This window comes from Orussus abietinus, unplaced genomic scaffold (genome assembly GCF_000612105.2).
Source record: "Orussus abietinus isolate OABI.00-Male unplaced genomic scaffold, Oabi_2.0 scaffold51, whole genome shotgun sequence".
Taxonomy (NCBI): Eukaryota; Metazoa; Arthropoda; class Insecta; order Hymenoptera; family Orussidae; genus Orussus; species Orussus abietinus.
The window spans coordinates 367,692-390,222 of record NW_019394250.1 but is presented as its reverse complement, the minus strand read 5'-3'; the positions used below and the strand labels follow the sequence as shown (position 1 = coordinate 390,222).

At 40.2% G+C, this 22,531-nt stretch overlaps 1 protein-coding gene across 6 annotated transcripts in view; it reads right to left on the bottom strand.

Moving 5' to 3' along the window:
• LOC105696114 (glutamate receptor ionotropic, kainate 2) overlaps window positions 1–22,531 on the bottom strand; it is a 332,137-nt gene that overhangs the window by 18,966 nt on the left and 290,640 nt on the right. For 5 of the 6 annotated variants that reach the window (XM_012418304.2, XM_012418303.2, XM_012418302.2 and 2 more), the window contains 6 exons: window positions 19,742–19,897; window positions 13,333–13,554; window positions 9,901–10,192; window positions 9,409–9,547; window positions 4,066–4,203; window positions 156–354 (listed from right to left, as the gene is read on the bottom strand). In XM_012418304.2, the coding sequence (XP_012273727.1) occupies window positions 156–354; window positions 4,066–4,203; window positions 9,409–9,547; window positions 9,901–10,192; window positions 13,333–13,554; window positions 19,742–19,897 (1,146 nt within the window). Of the gene's footprint in view, window positions 1–155; window positions 355–4,065; window positions 4,204–6,239; window positions 6,378–9,408; window positions 9,548–9,900; window positions 10,193–13,332; window positions 13,555–19,741; window positions 19,898–22,531 lie in introns of all 6 variants that reach the window. The other variant, XM_023433910.1, reaches the window with a different exon arrangement.

Genomic DNA, 22,531 nt, shown 5'->3' with positions numbered 1-22,531 from the left:
TCATCTATTCAAAGTCTGGTTTGAGTTTAGACTGTTTCAACATTACCCGGCCCGTTTTTTCGATTTTTCTCCCGCGGGATACGGAACCGACGTTGAACGCGAATTTCAGCTCGTTAAACTTATTAAAGGTAATACTTAATCGCATCGTCTCTTACCCTGAAGAAGGCCGCGGTGCTGCCGCCTTTAAGTGCTCCGTACTTAATTTTTGTTTGCTTCGCGAGATCCTCGGCGCTCTCGATAGGAGAATCCATTCTTTCCACGGTAAGAAAGGCGGCCAGATTGGCGGTGTACGATGAAATCATGATCAGCGTGAAAAACCACCACATCCCTGCCACCATGCGCGTGGAAACTGCCCTGCAATTCAAATGTCAAGAGTGCAGGTACATTGTGCCAATGAAATTTTCTTGTACTTAATCGGTTGCCCTATAAGTTCGTGCCTTTCTTTGTATTTAAAGATCATTTTAAGAAGCAAAATTTAACGTTATTATCGTTTTAAAAATTTAGCTGTTGCGACCTCTTTGAAAAGCGTGTTTTCAAGACGAGTATACTCGTCAAAAACAGCTGACCAGTTAAAGTGGCATGTCTTAAACAAAATCGCTTTCTTTGCTCTCACCTAATTCAAACCGGAGAATCTAAAGATAAAGGTCATCATTGTAATATAAAATAGAAAGAATGACGAATATGCATATATTTTAAGACGTTATTTTCTATTATCTTTCATTACTCGTCGACAGGGATTGCATGTCTTAATCTGCATAATATCGAGTATCTGTAGACAAAATTCAGACACGATGACACATTGATTGATAGACGTGAAGTGTTGAAAATTTTACTATGTTGCTGTATACTCAAGAACGTGTGATAAGTTGAAGCCGAATAAATTGATCGTTCTTTTATAGACCTACAAATTATCAAAAATGTGTACGTATTAAACCTATTATCGTTATTTCTTGAGAGCTGTCCAACATTCACTGTATCAATTATTGTAAAAGTGAGACTTTTTCCAATTCGTCCGATTTTCCCCAGCATGCGAATAATCTCTTATCATTTTATTATAACTTTTGAATGTAATTTTCTTCCTTCTGAGAACATTGTTAAAGATAAGACATGGACATCCATGTCTGGCTCTTACAGTTTTGCAGAAAACCACATCAAGCGTTTGTTTGACGTTACTAACAAGTAAGTTATAACATTTTCATGATACTACTTAAAAGTTAGCATTAGTTTATTATTAAAGAAATTTCGGTAATTCTTAAAATTTCTTGAAATATAAAAATTGTGCATTACAATAAGCATACATAACAATGCGTCAGATATGATTAACCATATCATGATAGCTAATAATGTCAATGTTGAAAAAATATAATAATCATAAGCAATAACTAAATCGACATGCCTCGGCTCATGTGCAGATACAACTTATTATGAGTATACGAAAAAGTAATAATTACGAAAATAAGCTATCGTTATCAGACCAGAAAAACATAATAACGCTACATCGTTGCTGACTCCGCCTCTTCACCTTTCTGGAAATTGAGTGAACTTGGAAGATTAGTTCCTCGATCATTATTAGCTACTTCAGCCATCGAATATTTCGAGGCAACCTTTTGCAACTTTCCCACGGAGAGGTAAATCTTATTTCTTTTGTTAGTTGTATTTATAGTGCGTAATTTGAGGGCTTGTTCGCTGATATGTCGGTGTCTCAAGTTACATGCCTCCCCATACAATATATGAGTATATATTTTATGACTTTGTATAATAGATTTTAAGAACTCGAAAAACTTGAGATTATATTATAATGAAACTTCAATCAATCTTTGCAATTACTGCAATTATAATTCTCTATCCATTCAGTTGTAGTACTGTATTGTTTCTTACGCGCTCCTCGTCAGAAGTTTCACTTCCAACACGGGTGACAACCGCTCTCCAATTTTAATCTGTCACAATACACTAACCCCTTAAGGTGAAGCGAAACCCCCTTGAATCAGTCGATTCGAATAAAACACTTTTTTTTAATAGTATTGGTCCGAACTGTTCGAAACTTTGACACGTGACTCGTGATCACCTAAGAATTGTCCCGACACTTTCAAAATTCGGATTTTCGAACAAAAATTTGTAACTTAGCATAGACCAGAAACAAAATGACGTCGAGCTATCGTATTTCGATCGACATACAATTATTGAAGGCTCTGATATGAAAAACGAAAGTGTCGGGACAATTGTACAACGATTTAAAACACTGCACTTGAACGGGATAAAGGCAAAAAAGTGTCTTATGAGCTTCTAAGCTAAAACGAAGGTAACACGAGGAATGGGAGACGAAATTTAGTTCTCACTTAAGTGACAGATGGCATAAGGTGATACTCTACAGTCAAGGGCATCAAAAACCATGAATCCAGGGGATTTCTGGAGCTTTACTTCTATTTCTTTACAATTATTCTACGAAAACGACATATGGCGTATTCCATAGAATTTCATGAGTACATTGTTTATGTTCTGTTGAAAAATCAGTATCTCTCAGTCCTACCTGTATCGCCGTTCAGATCCACAAAGTATATAAAACTTTCCTAAGTCAGAAATTAAACTCCGTGATAACACCAAACGGTAGTTACATCCAGCGTTTCCGTACTAAATATCAATAACAAAAATGCCCTTAAGGCGAGGTGAAAGTGGCGTCAAAAAGGTCTCGTTTATGAAACTTTTCTCCGAACTGGGTATACCTAATCGTTGTAACTGTATAACGTGAACACGGAGGCTATAAAAAAGATCGACACCCATATCATTTCAATTTCTTTACATTTGTTTATTAATATTTTCAAAATATTTTATTAAAAATGAAATTTCATCAGAGTCAGGATCTTCCTTATGGCCTCCATATTCACGTTGTAAAGTTTGAAACGATTCGGTATAACCAGTTCGGAGAAAAATGTCATGAACGATTATCTCCTCAGATGCCACTTTCACATCCCCTTAAACGGTGAAATCTGTCTCTCGCAAGAAATTTCGTCGTATATACGGTTGCAGAGCATTCCACCTTCCTGCCCTGAGACATACTGCAAAATGAACTATTGGTCAATGTCTGTGAACGAGAGATTTCCAAAAGGTGAAGAAGCCTAAGCGTGCACGGGCTACCAATCCGGGAGACGGTCTACAAATACGAGGCATGGGGAACTACCACTACCACTAAAGATACCAGAGCACTAACGTAGGCAATTGCAGCAGCAAGCCTACGATATAGCATCCGCACCCTACCCCGTATGAGCAGTTTCTGCCGAGGGTCGATCTAAACGTTGGCTGACCTAGACCTAGGCAAACGCAGCGGATCTCCTTAAGGGCGCTCACCACTCCACCGATTTTGCAGGGTCTCACGAGGACAACGATTTTGAGCGTATTTCTAAACCGATCGAGCTGAACGAGTGCTCATATTAAAGATGAAGTATTGACCTGTGCTTATACGAGAGCAATTTTCGATAAGTGGTCGTTTTCATACAAAAAAGTGCTACGACATAATTTGAATACTGTTTTAACTGGGAAGGAGCTGCATTATCGAAAATCGCTCCCATATGAACACACGTCAACGTTTTATCTTTAAAACGAGCACTCGTTGAACTCGACCGATTGAGAAATACGCTCAAATTGTTGTCCCCATGGAGCACCCTTTTCATGATTTTCGGATTCCCCGCGAGAAATTTCAGCTCTCCTTGACAATCATTGCCGAATCTAGGCGGATCGTCCAACTGGCGTGTGTGGGCATCGGGTGACACGCACGCTTCGACGTCAAGTCAGAGTCGTCTAGCCGTTGCGTGAGTCCTATACGTGTAAGGCACGCACATATTCTTCGACCGTCGCTAAACACAGCCCATTACGCGTCGCGTCTCCCTCATCCGAGCGAAAAAGTACGTTTTGGTTACCTCCCACCGAATTCGATGCTAATGCCATCTAGCGGCGGATGTCATCGTCCCCATTTTGGTGGTGAACGCCGTTAACGGCAAAATCGGGTCTGCTCTTTGGTACCGAATCCCGAACCGGTAGTCCAATCGGTAGTTTATTGTTGAGAGAACTTACTTCGGAGCTATACTAGAGCCTTGCTGCATGAGCGAGCCTATGGTGAACCAGAGCGAGTTCAGCAGCGTGAACTCGTTCTCGAGGACGTCGGACTGGGCGTTGCACGGATGGGGATTCTCCCACTCGTAGGGGCTGAACCTGCGGACACGTGAAAGGAATGGGACGGGATTAGAATCTCAGAGCCGTAACTCGTACCACCGACATAGGATCGATAGGTCATCATCATCAATCGACTTTTACCATTAACACGTTAAGTACCCGGCCCGTTTTGATTGCTGTTCCGTTCAGGCCCAGACTTGGTCGTCAAGTGGACCACAACCGACGGGCGAACCGAAGAATGAATAGAAGTGTTAGGAACCGTGGTTAGCCCGCCGAAATATCGACTCGAGGCCCTTGTTCAAGGCAAGGAAAAAGAAATTGTCAGCAGTACAACACTTCGGCATCATTCAATGAAAAAGGAAGGCCCAGACTTGGTCGTCAAGTGGACCACCACCGACGGGCGAATCCAAGAATGAATAGAAGTGATAGGAACCGTGGTTAGCCCGCTGAAATATCGACTCGAGGCTCTTATTGAGGGCAAGGAAAAAGAAACTGTCAGCAGTACAACACCTCGGCATCGTATAGTGAAAAAGGAAGGCAGTGCGAATAAAATTAGGAGATACTACACTGAATGTTAGAAAAGTAATTCTCAATTGTTAGGAAGTTAGTACAATTTTTAACGAATGTAAAATGAATCCACTCCTTTGTTTACGTTGTTTCAATAAATTACATTGACTTTTCTGTATTATATTCTTTTTCTTCAGGCATTGTCTGAAGAAAAACCAATGTCACCTAAGCGAAATCTTTAGTCTCACAATCAGGATGCAAACGCAGATCCGCGCGATGCTGTAACATGAACATGAAATCTCTCGTCGGTCCCTACGGACCGGTGTTACGGTGACTGAAAACAAAGTCATTAAGTAAAATTGGCCAACAGTGAATTAAAAATCTTTAAAATCTCTGAGGTATTTACTTAATCAAAAATATTGTGGCTATTATCGAGTCACGTCCACTTTGCAATCACTTCAATGCCCAGAGTTCTAAAAAACTACTGACTCAATTTTTGGCATTGGAGAGAAAAGTGTTTTTTACAATTACATGTAAGTAGGAAGAAAACGCAGCATATATGTAGAAAGTGTAAACTTTTTTTAAATACATGAAAATTAAATATTTATCAAACGGAAATTCATATTGCTGCAACGGACCTATTAATATTCCCGAATAAGAAACCAATATTTCCTAACTGTTTTATTTAACTAAATGAAACGAAACCCGGAAAATAGGATGGGCAACTGCAGTCATAGATGTAAAATTAAATCAGAATGTATGTATTATATTGAGGTATAAGTCCCCGCCGTTTTCAAGGTAATGTAACGTACACTGATAAAAATCGATGGCAATTTACATACATTTTTACACACTTCAAGACTTAAGTTTCACATAGAGAAACGTAAAATGGAAGAATTACAGAGTAGAAAATGTATAAATACCCCTAACAATTTATATTTATCGTATTGGGGTATATCTACTTGAATTTAATGTAATATTACATTACAATTTTCCATAATTTAACTCAGATGCTGAATGCGATATTACAGAGACAATGTAATTTCGCTGTAATTTATCGTGGCATCAAAATAACTAATGATTGAGTATATAAATTCACATGGACATTTTTATCAGTGTAATTAAAACTGCGGGAATTTATTCCTCAACCTAATACAACGAAATATGTAAATGTCTGAATATGGAAATGAGAAAAGGTTAACGCTTTTAGACTTAGCAGCAACCGTGTACATTCATGTGTTCCATGAATTATCCTTGAACGGGGAAGTTCAGAGTACATGTCCTTAAAATACACAGCTTGCAATTGTACAACGTACAACGTACCAGGTCGAGCACCTTGTTACGACTCTGAGGCCCATGGGCGATGATCGCGTACATGCGTGTTCAGCAAAAAAATAAAATTTCAGATATTACAGACAGGTGGCAGCGTTGGTCGTGCGAGCAAAGTCGGCATGCATCGGGATGACACTGAGAAATTGCCCTTCATGCCAGAAGTACTCTCGAACCACCTGCTAGAACTCAATCGAATAAATCCGACAAGGTGTCCCTATCGCGCGAAGTGGGCTTACTTGGGCAGGATGTCACAGCCTTGTCGCATCAAGGAGCCAATGGTGAACCATAGACAATTCAGCATCTTGAAGCGATTTTCCAGATGGTCCGGATCCTTGTTACAGGGGTGCGGGTTGTACCATTCGTACGGTGTGAATCTAAATCGAGGAACCTCATGGGAACGTTCTAACACGACGGCCTAATTCTGACTCTTGAGGTATACTCATCAGGAACCATCTTTCACGAAAAATCCACTGATCTATACAGGGTTTGTCCGAAAAGTAATGTCAATGATTCATTTGTAAAGCGACCATACTTCGCAGCGCGCTTGGACAGGTTGGGATCGGTGGAGCGGGAAGGCAGCTTTCGACCGCGTGGTCGCACAGTCGTCGCCGACCATTCGGAAAGTAAGGACAGGCTTTTCCGTGAAACGCGTTTTCGTCTCCCGTGCAAGCCGTAATGCAGCGCTCGTTGGAACATGACAACGCACCACCCCGCCTTCCTCGTAACCCGCTTCCTGACCGATTCAAAGGTGCCAACGGTTCCCCAGCCGCCCTACAGTCCTGGCGTGGCTCCCCCAGACTTTTTTTTGTTTCCTCGCTTGAAAACTCCCATGAAAGGACATCATTTCGGGACAGTTGACAACGTCAAAGCGGCTTGCACCAAGGCTCTAAAGGACATTCCAGAGGAGGCCTCCGTGCCGCCTTCGATGCCTGAAAATCTCTCTGGAAGCGATGTATCGACGGAGGAGGAACCTATTTTCAAACCTTTCAACGTGTTGTATCGATCCGATCTATACATTTTTTTAAATCGACTCCCTGACATTACTTTTCGGACAAACCCTGTATACTAACTGGATAACTGATACCTATTTGTTCTAGGTACTACATAGGTAACGGATGCGCATGTGCAAAAGTTTTGAACGGTTAATTCGCAGAGGTAAACGTTTAAGGTATAAAGAGCAGAAGAGACAATTTATGTAAAAAATAGTGCGTTGGGCATATCGTAAGAAAGCTTCGACCAAAACAAACCGGTTATCTCTTTCCTTGTAAGTATTTTAATAAAAATGTCAATTATTTTAATCCAGTTAATTAATTTGACACCTCTTATACTATCTATGGTTGAATGACGCGTTGTTTTGACGCATGCGCAAATACTACAACGTTAGTTGATGTGCCCATGACCAGAGGCGCTATGGTCGCTTCAAAAGCGTTTCTAGGATATCAGTTATCCAGTTATTATACAAGGTGTAACAGAAATGGTGGACATGGTTAATACAGCACTATTCTTGTTGAAAAAGTAGCCGAAAAGTTCTGTACTATTTTTTCCTACAATGAATAATTTGCCTGTAATAACCAATTGAAGCTCAGTCAATCAGTCGCATTCCCCAACGGAATGTATAGTAGAAAAGATGTATGTAAGGCAATATACGCTGCAAACATCCGAACACAGCCTTACAGGCGGTTTTTCCGCTATGCTGTGGCGGTCATAGCATATGTATATTAGAAGTTCTTCCTTCGACACGGGCCTTCGATAGCCCAGCGGTTACGCTCACCGCTCATACCATGTAATCTCTCGGGTTCAAATCCCACTCAGGAGAGATTTTTCGGTGTCTAAGGCAGGGTCTGCCTGATAGCCTTACTGACGAGTCCACACAGGCAGACCCGGGACGAAACACAACAAACAGGGCACACACTACCATCACCCCACACACGAGTGCCAAAATGCATTCCGTTGGGGAACGCCATTGATTGGCTGTGCTTCAATTAGTTATTAGAGAAAAGTTATACACTGTAGGGGAAATTAGTACAGGACTTTTCGACTCCTTTCTCAACAAGGACAGCGCTGTATAAACCGTGTCCACCGATTCTGTTAGACCCTGTATAGATCAGTGAATCATTTGTACACTTTGCTAAGAACTCTAAACAAACTCGAGTTGGGTAAAATTTCGTGATGTTCCAACTTCGAGGAAATCGACTACATATTGTGCCTTGTTTTGGAGTAGTTTCAGAACATTAAAATACCTCTGACATTGACCTGTATTAACCACATTATTTTTTAGCTTAACATTACTCTTGGACTACAGACATGCTATTTTAATAAGTAGATACCCGCGGTCTCGGAGACCACATTCATTTTTTCACTATATCATGTAAATAATAGTTAAACTGTATGAATGTTAGACTTTTAGAGAAGAGTAGTCATTGTAGTAACCAAATAAAATTGATGAGAGTTTGTATTAATAAAAAGTGCGATGAAAAAGTATGGAAAAGGACCTGGATGGGGTGTATAGTAGGATCCATCGGGCCTGTCATTCTAGGTGAAGGTTAAATAGTTAATACAGTTTACTAAGAACTCGGAACAAACTCAGGTTGAACGTGATTTTACGATAATTTAACTTCAACCCAATCAATTAGATATGCATTACTTTGGAGTAGTTGCAGAACATTCCAGTACCTGACATTTACATGTACCACGTTCTTCTTCACTTTGACGTTAAAATGTTTATACATTTTGCCAAGTACTGGGAACGAGCTAGAGTTGGACATGATTCACGATGTTCTAAGTTCAATCCAATCAATTAGATATTATTCACAATTATGAAGTTATTTTGTAATATTTAAATAACTCTGATAATCACATCTAACCATATGCTTCTTCATTTTGACGTTAAAATGTTTATAAAGGTTGTTTAGTACTGAAAACGAACTAGAGTTGGATATGATTCACACTGTTCTAAGTCCGACCCAAACAATTACATATTATTCATAATTATAATTTTATAATATTTCAATAACTCTGATAAACACATGTAACCACATTGTGCTTCTTAACGTCAAACTGATCATCAATGTATACTTTTTTAGCAGTTTCTAGACACTCAGTTGTATGTTTTTTATTTTCCCTTCCATTATATTCTCGATATTTTTCGAAAGGTTATTAGAAATTGTTAAGTAATTTACCGCTGAAAGTATTGAATTTAATCATGACAAAGGACAGTTTTGGTTCTGTAAATATACTGCAGATTCAAAGTCGTCTACAGGTGTCAAAGTAATTCATACATGAAATGATCGCTACAAAAAATTGTTTGAAAACAAATTGGTTTCATCTTTAAAGTGGAGAGCCGTGAGAAGCCAAAAATAGAAAGGAACTATAAACTATGAACTGTGAATGTAACTTTATACTTGCCTTGCAAGGATGAAGAGAAGAACCGAAACTCCAAGGTAAGCAGTTGCCATGTAGATCCAAACATCCAAACTCAGGGGACTTAGGAACGAAAATAAATTCGGCGGCTGCTTGATCGGCTTCCGGTATAGTATACTGATTCCTAATGGAAACATTTATATTATTGTTCAAACAATAGAGACGCTTAAGTTATAATAAAGTCCAACGCATTTTACGTATTGAAGATATTTCAAGAAAAAGAACTCTCCCACTACGCCCACTATTGACAAAGCAATACGCGTTTACTTTCTTCAAATGAAGCGTTCAATAATTTGATTTATAAACTTTCCAGTTCATTAAAAATATTATTTTGATTTTCAATACAGCTATTCAGCTTGAAGCATAACTAAGAGCGTTTGGTCCAATGTTGCCTGCACGCATCGATGAATTTCGCCCATACGTCGAAAGGGTTTCGTAGCCCAATGGTTAAGAATGGTAAGTTAGGATCATGCTCACCAAGATTCATAAACGGCATAGTAAAGTCGACTGCTTGTTCGCGGTCATAGGTGATCGTAAGATCGGCGATCGCCAGATCAGCCTTCTGGTCCAATAGCTCCTTTATCATGCCATCCCACTCCTTAGTCTCTTTGTTGAAGGAACCATAGCGGTCATCGGGCACCAGGCGAAACGTGTAGTTGAAGCCAAGGATTCGAGATATTTCGTGGATCAAATCGACGCTGTAGCCCTCGAATTGCGCATTTCCTGTGAGCTTTTCACTCGAAGCCTTGCGCATACAGTACGGCGAGCTCTGTGAAATCGATAAATCGGTGAGTGTGCCAGACAAGTTGGAAGAATTGCTGCATGTTCGCATTATAAATTATACCTACAAATTGTAACGACTCGATACGCCATGTGCGAATATTTCTGCTAGACAAGGATTGATACGATATTTCATACATCGGACTCTAAACCTACGCAATCGCATGATACATTTCCTTCTTGCACCTAACGGAAGTACTTGGAGCTTTAATCCAGGAACGGTCGGACAGGGCCGATATATTTGACCAAATTCTTCGTGCTTGCGCATTGAACTTTCTAATGCTGATAGACGACAGCATTTTCGCTTTCAGTAGTATTATTAAAGCGTTTGTTGAACCAGTGATTTATTTTGTACAGTTCGGGTGCCAATGTAGGGATGGAAGTATAAGTCTATTTATGACGGATATTCTTTTCCTCGGTACCTGTGAACTTTCTGGCACTCAGTGAAACTATAGAACTACAAACTCTTCTGCATATAATTACATTATATTACGCCTCGGTTGTCACACCGTGCATGCCATACCTAAGCTGTGTCAAGAATGTTCCGTATTTTTAAGGATGGAGGAGGAAATGGCTAACTTATTTATAAATCCTAACTCTTGCTAGTGTCAATGAGTTTGCGTTCGAGCTACTCGCGAACACGGGATTGATTGAGCAATGCCAGGTGCGAAATTCTTAACGAGACTTAAAGTTTATTAACACCAATAGTCTTCAACAATAAAATAGGCTTTAACGACAAAACAAACGGAGCGAAGTTACTAAATCAGGAGATTAATTTATGCGATGTTACTATCAACTAGAGCACTAGAGGTACCTCCGAGACAGGTTGTAGGGACCTCTTTTGTGGAAGGAAAGTGGGAGATCAGAAACTCTCTCGGACGAACCCATGAAAATCGATGGAGGAACGCCAGCAGCTTCCGACAAGCAAGGAAGCTGAAGAAAAAAGCATCAACAGAGAGAACTAAGGAACTCCTGGGTATAAGGATGGAAAGACTAAGGTTGGCCATAGGCCTCCTTGCTGGGCATATTGCACTACGAGCACACATGCACAAACTTGGATTGTCTGATCAATCCAACTGCCGACTGTGCGGCGAGGATAGGGAGCACAGCATACACATTTTATGTGACTGCCCTGTCCTGGCGTGTCGTAGATACCAGGAACTAGGGAAAATATTTTCGGATCCCAGCGACCTGCAAAACCTGAGGGTGGGCAGCCTAATCAGCCTAGTGAAAAGAGCAGGGCTGGGGCTAGCGGATCGGCCTCAGTAAAGCAGCGGGAAGCTACAAAAGATCCCTAGATCTAGGTGGCAGAGGGAAAAGAGCCCAACCGCAGCGCTTAAACCTAATCCTAAACCTACTATCAACTATCGCGATTGAGCGGACCACTAGCTCGAATGGACTTAATGATTGCTAAGGCAATTTAGCGGTTGATTGGAGGATACTGAAGACTTAATTTTTCTCATGGGAGATATTGAGAATCCGATTCGAAAGCAGAGCGATAGAGGTGAGAAGCCTCAGGATGCTGGGCTTGAGGGCAGAGTTTTTAGGAACGTTATCGTGGATAGGTCAAGACAACGTTCGAATGCATTTTAAGAAGGAAGATGATTGGATGTAGGATGTTGAGAAGGGGAAAAGTTTATGCACCTGTATCTACTTGAGTCTCGACTGATAAACATTTTGAAGCTCCTTTGCTGTTGCCGAGCCTTTAAACCGATGACATTTCCTTACGCTCGTAGGAAGCACTTCAAGATTGGTTAAAATGTCGTTAATGGCAGGTTAACGACGCTAACGGCGTGGATGTCGTTCCATACCGGCAACTTCTGGCGATGATTATCAAATATATGGCTCGTAAAGGAACGTCGTATCGAAACGTCTCATCAGCAAGAAGGTGATTTTGGTACATACCGGAGGAAGCGAGAAACAAATGACGGTCTTTTGGAACTAATACCCTGTTAAAAACATTGACAAAATTCATGCACTTTCGGTACACAAGGTTGGTGTAAAATTATGAATTTAACGTCTTAAGAGTAAATTCATTTACATTTATTATTTTCTGAATAAACTTATAGTTTCCTAACGTCGCGTTATAATTGTGTAGGAAAATTAACATATTTGTGTACCAAATGTTTAACATATACAAATTCATAGCATATATTTATAAAGTATATAAATTAAATGTCATAAGAGAAGCATGCCATATCAGAAACAAATCTGAAGAAGAATGTTATAAAAGTACGACATATTCTTAGCAGGGTAAAGTTATGAATCTTCAATTAACAATCGATTTTTCCTTGATGGGAGTTTCTGAAGAAAATGTCAATGCAATCGGTAGGCCGATTGTTGTTCTCTAGAGAATAAGGCATACACGTTTACCAACACGATGCATAAATGAAATAAACGGAAGCAGGAACCACCATCCAATTTGTAATGGCGACTGACGGCCGTCAAAATGACGGAACGAGGTCGATTTTGTTAGGGTAAAATTCGAGCCAGGCGAAACACGGAGGAAGCGGTTTCGCGAGCGAATGGATTAAAGTTAAGCGAGGACAGAAAGTTAGTTTTAGCCAGGGCGAGTTTCGTTGCGCCGCGTTCGGATGAAAAATTGTCTGGGCTTTTCTGCCGGTGACTCTACCGACACCATTCGGGGGGATAGCAGCGAGACGGCGTTTAGTTGAAAATGAACTGTAATGCGAAACTCGCACCCTAGTTAACGGCGCAATGAATAAATGCTAAAGCCAAGAGAGGTATGCCGGTCTCGCAGTTACTTCTGGGCGACATTATAGAGGTAAAAGTTTTTACGAGATGCCGAGAGTACAGTTAGGAAAAGTTGCTGCTTTATTCCGAAAGTTTCAGCAGTTCATACGTAAGTACATTACTTGTCGCCGCAATTAGCGCGGGAATAACTTAATGCGCCGACGGTGCTCCGTGAAAACTTCAATTAAAGTCTTTCAGGTGTTTCCCGACACGGTTGCCGATTGTGTAGGCAGTTGGCAAGAATGTGATAACGCGCGTCCCTTGAGAAGGACAGGAAGGCAGAATGAAGAACAGGGAAGGGAAGGAAGTTCCGGAGAAGAAACGGAAGTGAAGAACGAGAGCCTCTTTGTACCTCTGGATTTCGACGAGACTTACCAGGATTGTAGTCACTATGAACGTCTTGTTTTGCAGACTCTCGACTATTTGCGTGTAGACGTCGCCGTAGCTCCTCGTGAAGTTTACGCCATCGGTGCTGTTCCAGATGCCTATCTTCTTCAAACCTTCTTTGCTGTTCAGCTCGATTATGTCCAAGACGAAGTCCGATCTGAAGCCCTCGTGGTCGAACTTGATGATTCCCGTCAGACCGATCATTTCTACCTAGAAAAGAAATTCTGGTACAGCATGGATACCTTCAAAAGTGTCATCTCATTAAGAGGATGCGGAACCTTCCGCCTGTTGCCGACTGAAAGACAATTTATGAGTTAACCCTTTGCACTCGAGGCCTTTTTCCCCCGGACGAACCAGCAACTCGAGACAATTTTCCGCATACCTGGTGAATTTCATCCAGCTAACTTGAAATGATTTAACGCACAAATTGACGTATAAAACTATTGTATTTTAATATTTTATGTATCCTTACATGCGAAAGGAGACAATTTTTAAATACTTAGGACTGTATTGTTGCTTTGTGTGGTATTTTATAAAACAATCGCCAGCATGCATCGTCGGCTTGTCGGAGCGATTATTGCAGTAATATGTTGTTTGATGTCTTTCGCCGGGCTTATTTCGTTGAGAGCAAACCTCGCAATCCTTCTTAAATCCTGTTAGAACAATATGTAGCTTTTCATTCAATCGAATTTCGTCGAAACTACAGGTCGAAGTAGAAGCTCGATCATGAGTTTGGCAGAAATCTCCTCTCAATGGGTCCAACAAAGTTTCTCCCATCCTGCAGATGACTAAGCGACTGTTCGTTTCTCTGTTTTTTTGTATTGATTTGTTAGAACGTTAGAACGTCGTTAGAACGACATGTAGCTTTCCATTCAATCGAATTTCGTCGAAACTACAGGTCGAAGTAGAAGCTCGATCATGAGTTTGGCAGAAATCTCCTCTCAATGGGTCCAACAAAGTTTCTTCCATCCTGCAGATGACTAAGCGACTGTTCGTTTCTCTGTATTTTTTTTTTTTTATTGATTTGTAAAGAATATAACAATTAATTGAACTCTAAACACCCCAAAAATAGCTTAAGACACCATTTCAACGACTTTCTTAGAAAACAGGACGTCTAGGGATATTGTTCCGCTCGATTAATGCCGCTAAATGCTTAATGTTAGATATTTCAGTTTATTCGTCATTTTCCGTAAAAATTCATTCTCTTCTGTCATTTTCAATTATTTTATTTTATCCATTACTTTCAAAAGTAGATATTTTTCGTGTGCATCAAAGTATAACCTCTCAAATATTTTATAACGATTTCGTAGTCACTCTTAAGCAATAATTTCGGAAAGCAATGGGTGTTAACAAAACGGATAAATTTCCATCAGCAAGGAACGCGTTTCTTTTCTTTTTCTTAGTTTTTTACAAAACACAGGGATGCAATTCAGAGGAAGACATGACTCTTGTATAGTCCTCCTCGGCCGGAGGATAAGGAGAAGGAAACGAATGTTTTCGTGGTCACAACGAGGCGCGCTTTTGTGCCCGACGTCTTTTCCACTGTTCTTCTTGTAAACGGCGCATTCATGATTTAAACTAGCATCCGACTAAGAGCACGGGCAGAATAATAAAAGAAAGAAGCCATTTTGAGTTACGTCTGCCGGTATTACTGGGCCAGGCGATGCGGCCTGTTCCGCGCAGACGATAAATTGCGGTGGGAAATTTGCGAGCAGGTGCACCTACGCGTTTCAACCTCGGACGTAAATGAAGCTCTATAAATTTCAATAGCGCACTTATCTCGCGGGTGGTTTCAACCGCGGGATCCACCATGGATTCGGCTTATCCGTTGGCCTCGTTAATCGCTGATAACCGTATTTGCCGCACACCACCCATTGCTCTTATCGTGCATATGCGAATTGCAATTCGGTCAATTTTCATGAATTAAAACCGATTCATTCCAAAACTTTGTTGACAAAAAGTCAAGGTCCACCATTCCGTGAATCAAAGAGTTCTCTTTCTTTGCCTATTCTTTTGTTAAGTAACTTTTTCATGTTAAGTATAGTAGAACGTTTAAAGAAAGCGAAAATGTGAAACGTAAATATGTTCGAATTATATATGAAAAAAGAGAAATTTGTACTCTTGGCAAGGAAGGGTATTGCTGATAATGTTTCATAGTTGCGAACATATGCGAATTGCAATTCGGTCAATTTTCATGAATTAAAACCGATTCATTCCAAAACTTTGTTGACAAAAAGTCAAGGTCCACCATTCCGTGAATCAAAGAGTTCTCTTTCTTTGCCTATTCTTTTGTTAAGTAACTTTTTCATGTTAAGTATAGTAGAACGTTTAAAGAAAGCGAAAATGTGAAACGTAAATATGTTCGAATTATATATGAAAAAAGAGAAATTTGTACTCTTGGCAAGGAAGGGTATTGCTGATAATGTTTCATAGTTGCGAACATATGCGAATTGCAATTCGGTCAATTTTCGTAAATTAAAACCGATTCGTTTCGAAACTTCGTTGACAAAAAGTGAAGGTGAAAAGTCAATGAAATGTTACTTAACAAAAGGATAGGCAAAGAAGTGATGTTGAAGAAAATACATCATTGAACCTCTGTGAATTTGTGTGCGAATTTATGAAATAACTCAATAACACGTTTTATTTTATTTCAACTTAAAGTGTAGACAACAATGGCAAAAAGGGTCTTAAAGAACAAGATGGCTTATTAGTTATTTCTACCTAAGGTGCCTTCAGGATTTCACCCCCGTCCAAGCGAATGTAATTTTTCTGCCGAGCAATAAGTCTCGCATATCATTCGGTATTTTTTTTTGCAATTGACATGACAAGCATTAGCGTGATCGACGCCACGATAACGGAAGGACCAATTTATCATGACGCTATCGAACCGATGTGCGCATTCGTTGGATCGAGTGCATCAGGATGTATCGAATGATGCACACTTAGAGTGATTGGCGTCCGTCGATATTCAATTGATATCAGGCGAGATCTCGACAAATAATTAAAATAAATAATAAAAATAATACGCGCTCGACAAATAGTCCCTGATATGAAAAAAACACCGATGGGTACATCTGTTAGATTGCATTTTAATGACTCAGTTAATGAGCAGCATAATTGATTGGTAAAAGGAACCTGCGATTTATGTTAGGAAATCAATAATGCATCTATAGTATAACAAGCAGTATGTTTTTTAAAATGACATGCAAGTGGGATCCGAGGGGTCAAATTATTTATGAACGTAGGCAATTGCAAGACAAAATATGTATTCAGCTACAATCCCAAACAATCTGATAGATGGACGGAAAATGTAAAAAACGATTATGTCTAGGTATAAATGAAATAAAATCCTGGGAGATAGGCACTTATTCCGAAAGCACCTACAGATCCTTCAATTTTATGTGTGCATCCAGATTTATATTTCTACTAAACTCAAGAGGCCACATTCGAAGTGAACGTTATAAGTGGAGGGACTCAGGAAAATTAAATCGTCCATCTTCGGTTAAAATATTGGAGACGAGAAATCGCGTAAAATTCCCTATGGCGTTCTTGGATACGAATGATATCCGATAATAAACGTCTCGATTTTATGAATCGACATACCCACGAAGTGTGCTCTTAAGTCAGTTTACGACGTGCTGTCCGCCAGGGCAGCAGATATTTTTACTGAAATCCAGCTTATTAATGGTAGAAACGAATTTACGATTCCAGTGTAATCGTGTCGAAAGAAATGTAGTGTCAGTGCCCTGTGCGATCCAATAAAGTTAATAGAATAAAAAAAAAGATGAAAGCGTTTAGCTATACGAATAGTCGTGTCGCCAATAAGGCAATAAAGATTAAGAATAAGACTAAATAGAAGTTAGAGTGAAATGTAATGTTTGTATGATTGTGGGGTGAAATGGATTCTGCATTTAAGTTCACCAAAGATGCATTCTTCAAGATTTTCTAACTAATTATACATGTTGCCAATAAAACGTGGGGAATATCTCTTTCTAAGCTTAACAACGGAACCCACTGATTGTCAGCAGAATTGCGATTAAAGGGGTAATTTGAATTTGTGGAATAATGAAGCAGAGCTTCGTCGAAAATCTGTCCGCGCGAGCTAGTAGTTTTGCCGAACGATCAACTATTTGTCCAGTAGAACGCGTTTCGTTTGTCACGCGAACATTTCCATTGTTACGAGGGAACAATTGCACGTGCAAAGTGAAGCCGCCAGTGGCGTCGCACGTGGCAGGGCTCATGGCGCTCATTAATAAACCAACAGCGAGATTAGGGCCGTTACGCGGCTCATTGCGTTGCCGAATGCGATCAAAGCCACCAATTCTGCCGGTATTAATTTCCCGGTAGCTGTGGGAACACACCCGACGATAACACCACTCGTAGGACGATGGACGCGGGAACCTGGTGCCGTGTAATCACAGGCGTTGGCAAGGCAAAACGTCTGCGTAAACGCACAGGTGCGATCCAAGATGGGTCTGCAGACACGACGCTATCGCCCCGCAATTATTTATCCCAATGGCCGGCAAATGTTAATTAACTCGGAATCGATGGCTCATTCCGGATCATCCTCCAGCAGCCCTACTTCCACTGGGACTTGCACGCAGAAGAGTAATATTGTAATCATTACATATGCTCGCGGGTAAAAGTATCGTTGTAATCTTAACAACAATTATTGTAGATATAATTGCAATTTTTTGTCCTTTTAACCATTGGGGCTGTAGCACCAACTGCAGAATTCTTGGAAATAAATTGTAGTTATATTTGCAGCTGACAGGGTTATGCGTATAATATTGGAAAGTAAAAATTACACGTACGAAGGCACGTGTAAAAATGACCATCACAGTTGTAAAATTTAAAAGCAAGAGAATAGATGCCTAAACTGTCACATTTTTGGTACGGATAGATGCCTTTTGGAGATTACTCCATTTTGTAGTTTTTTCTTTTTAGTTTTTTGTAGGCAACGCGGAGTATTTAAAGATATTTACTCTAAGATAGTCTATTACAGAATGCCGAGACGTTACATTCGAAAAGTAGATGTAGGAAATAAATGTTTGTTCTAACGTATATGTCTACGTTAAACAATTAAAACTATTTTTGTTAACTTTGCTAAGATTAAAAATAGGATTTTTCAAACAAATTGATTATTATTTGATTTATTCTCTCACAGGGCATCTATCCGTTCTCGCAAAGGCATCTATCCCACCCCTGTGGGATAGATGCCCAAATCGCGACTTTTTTTTATTTCTCTTCTATTATAATAACTATTGATCCTGGGCAAATAATTGTAGAATATAACGAAGATAAAATATGACGGCATGATATGGACATGGAATTGTTTGGAAACGAAAGCAAATACTGTTAAGATCAACATGGCAAAATCAATTAGCGATTGATAAAATTATATCGAGTCACAGAGACCCTCGAGCAGCCCAGACGACCCTTCGGACATCCTGGCTCCTGGCCGTCCGTTAAGGGTAAAAGGCGATCCTCGAACCTCCGGGTCAGGGTATTCTTCCCTAGCGACCTGGGTGTTCCGCTCTTTTGAGTCCACGTCTGCCTTCTGTCACATTCTCATATGTTTCGCATCATCCGGTGACTCTCTTCGCCTTCTCGATCACATACGCAATTAGGAAAATTTATCTCTTCGGTCATTTGACTCTTCTTCAAGTCTTTCCTAAAACTTCTCGTCCTGTAGCCCATTTCGGCTTTCCCCACCTACGACTCCAAAAGGGCATAACTTTCCCTATTCCAGAGTTCCTACCACCAATCGCCTTCAATTAGTAAATGCAACCCCGCTTTCCTTAAACCTATCAGAGTTGCTCCGTCAAAAAACTCCACCTTCGAGGACAGTATCCTGAAGCTCCTCTGTACCGTTGGTCCTTCGAGAAAAACAGATTCGATTGAACAGTCGCCTGGCCAGCATCGTCCCGGCATCTTAGATTCCTTCGGTCTCCCGTGCGACTTTACGCGTCCGCGGTATTTCCGAGATCCTACCAATATCTCCCACGAGAATCATCTTTTCTCCAGTTCGCAGAGATCACCGATGTCGACCGCTCCACTTTATGTGAGCTCCGAAGTTCTCACCGCTCCACCTTGTATCACGATCTTATATCGGCACCGCGTGAATTCAAGCATTGTATCATTGCTGTTCGTCGTCACATATCAGATAGTTATTATTCAGTTATTAAGTTGGATTTATTAATAAACCTTATTGTCACGGTTACTAAATTTGCACCCGACACCCCACTCTCTCCGTTGACGTTCGCGAGTCCACGAACAGTGTCGACATAGTTGGTCCTTCGCGCCGGATCATCATACGTACAAACAAATACCGACTTTAGAAGCATATGTTAAAAACGCAGGCTTTACCCTAATCCAGATTCATCAGGGTACTTACGACTTTCATGTAATTGATGAGGGAGTATCCGTGAGACCAGGTGTTCTCGTTGGAGTCGCAGGATAGCGGCGGAATCTTAATTTCCTGAGAAGTGTCCAAGACGTGTAGGGCTTTTGCGAAGAGATGCACCGCGTCGTAAATCAGGGCCGTTTCAGTCTGAAAAAAGTATAAAGTGTTATGCTGTCCATGAGAGAAATATTTACGTTCTAGTGATTGGATACGCGAAGCTAGGATTGTGTGTGACGGAACAATAAACGGAAACGTTGGTATACAACTAGCTTGCGGTTTCCCTGGAAAAGGGTTGCACTCCATATTGCGAAGTCGGGCCAGTCCAGCGATCGAATTTACGTCACACGGACCGTTTGGCGCAAAAATTCCTTTTCCATTACCCTGCCTCGTTTCAACCCCTACCGTCTCAAAGTTTACGAGTTTTCAAGAGAGGATCCAATTTGCAGTGGGAGCGCAAAAGGACTCGGCTCTCCGTTGACTACTCGAAGCTTCTGCAATGCTCTTTTCCGCGTATATGTGCATTTCGTTGTTTCGTTTTTCCTGAAATACGGTTCAGTATTCGATATGGTTAGATTCATCTGCTTTGAAAAATCCAATCAGCGAATACATGACATTCGAGATGAATTTAAGTGAATACACGTCAAAGCATCATATTTTTGTTTGATGTCTCGAAAATGTGTCCTGACATAAGTCTCAGTATAATTCCTCGAAGATAAAGTACCAAATACCACCACACCTATCGCAACCACAATTGCGTAGACGTTTACACGTAGAAGTACATGTGCATACGTTTATATGCAGAAGTACGTGTGCATACGTTTACATGTCGACGTACATGAACATAAGTTTACAGGCAGATGTACATGGACGTATGTTGACATGGAAAAATGTAATAAGAAGGGTGGTATGTGATGTTCGTCAAAGATTGGCTAGAATTTATTTGAACTTCAACATAAAATAACGAAGTATAGTGCGCGCGAGTACATTTTTAATTCATTTTACGGGACGCTCTAACATCCGGAATACAGGGACCCGATTCCCGAGTTTATACAATTAACTGTCGCATGCAAAATTAACAGTTTCATACACGACTTCTAAATGTTGACCAATGACGCGACTTCGCAACAATGTAACATTTTTCATGGGAATTTATTCGCATGCGATTAAAATTCGTATGAATTCGAAAATCGATCTCCTGCTGTCTTTCTTTCATTCATTACCTATATGGCCCTTGGATCGATTCGATTCTACCGATCGACTTCAGTATCCCGTTAAGGGAATGTGAAAGTTGCATCCGAAAACTGAATCGTTCATAAAACTTTTCTACGAACTGGGTGTCTCAAATCGTTTCATACTTTAAAATGTGAATATGGAGACTCTAAGGTAGGCCGTGAAATTCGCGAAATTTCATTTTTATAAACTATTTTTAAAATATCCATAAACAAATTTGAAAAGAATTGAAATTTCATGAGTTTCAGGACCTTCCTTATAGTCTCCCTATTCACGTTGTAAGCTTTCAAACGATTCGATAAAAAAAAAAAAAGTTTCATAAGCGAGATCTTCGCGTCGCCACTTTCACATCACCTTAACCTAATCTTAAGGTGATGTGAAAGTGGCGACACGAAAATCTCGCTTATGAAACTTTTTTCCAGAATAGGTATATCGAATCGTTTCGAAGCTTACAAGGTGAATACGGAGACTACAAGGAAGGTCCTGACACCCATGAAATTTTAATCGATTAACAATGTGTATGTAAATATTTTACAAATGTTGTATTAAAAATGAAATTTCATGGGTGCCAGGACCTCCCTTACAGCCTTTATATACACGTTGGAAAGTTTGAAATAATTCGGTACCCTCAGTTCGAATAAAAGTTTCATGAACGATCGACGCCTTGTATGCAACTTTCGCATCCCCTTAAAGTGTTTAGGTAGATTCTGATGAAATTCTGAACATTTGGAACAGAATTATTGCCTTTAAAACACTTCGCCGTGGAAGTATTCGCTCATCTCCCATTTGACTGGTCAGAAAATATCGTAGAAAGATCGCCAAGCATATTCTTGACGTTTTTAGGTAGAACGTCTCGTCTTCTCGTGACCGATATGAGAAAAATCAAATCAGAAGTACTGGTTCAAAAAACCAAGACGTGAGGAATGTGTCTAGTACTCGCGGATCGATGTGATATTTCGACGTTTGTAATTGAATTGGGACTCGTCGACAAGTGAACGGTGATTTAATTGTTAACTGAGCTATAGACGCCTAGCTGGGTGCAACGCTGATCGATTACAAGTGCGATGAAGAGTGATGCATAGCAAATTTAATTCCTTGACGGTCAGCCGCTGTTCGGCATTACTTTGAAGAAGCGATTTGCCCGTTTCATGTCATGTCTGATCCATTGAACAATGCTGTACGATTCCTTTACACTTTCACTGCCACTCGTACTTGGCATAGATAAATAACCGAGGACTGACTTCTAAGCATATATTATTACCCATTAAACACAAAACAGTGGGATATGCAATTTTATATACGTAGACATAGTGAAAATATAGTGTAATGAAATATAGTATAGTAAAATGTAGTGTTAATATAGTATAAATATGGTATAAATTACCAGAGCGTTTTAAATTGTCATACAATTGTCCTGCCACTTACGTTTCACATATTAGAGCCTTCAATAATTGCATATTGATCGAAATACGAGAACTCGACGCCATTTTGGTTCTGGTCTGGGCTAAGTTAAGAAATTTGTATCAATAATCGAAACTTTTTAAGTGTCAG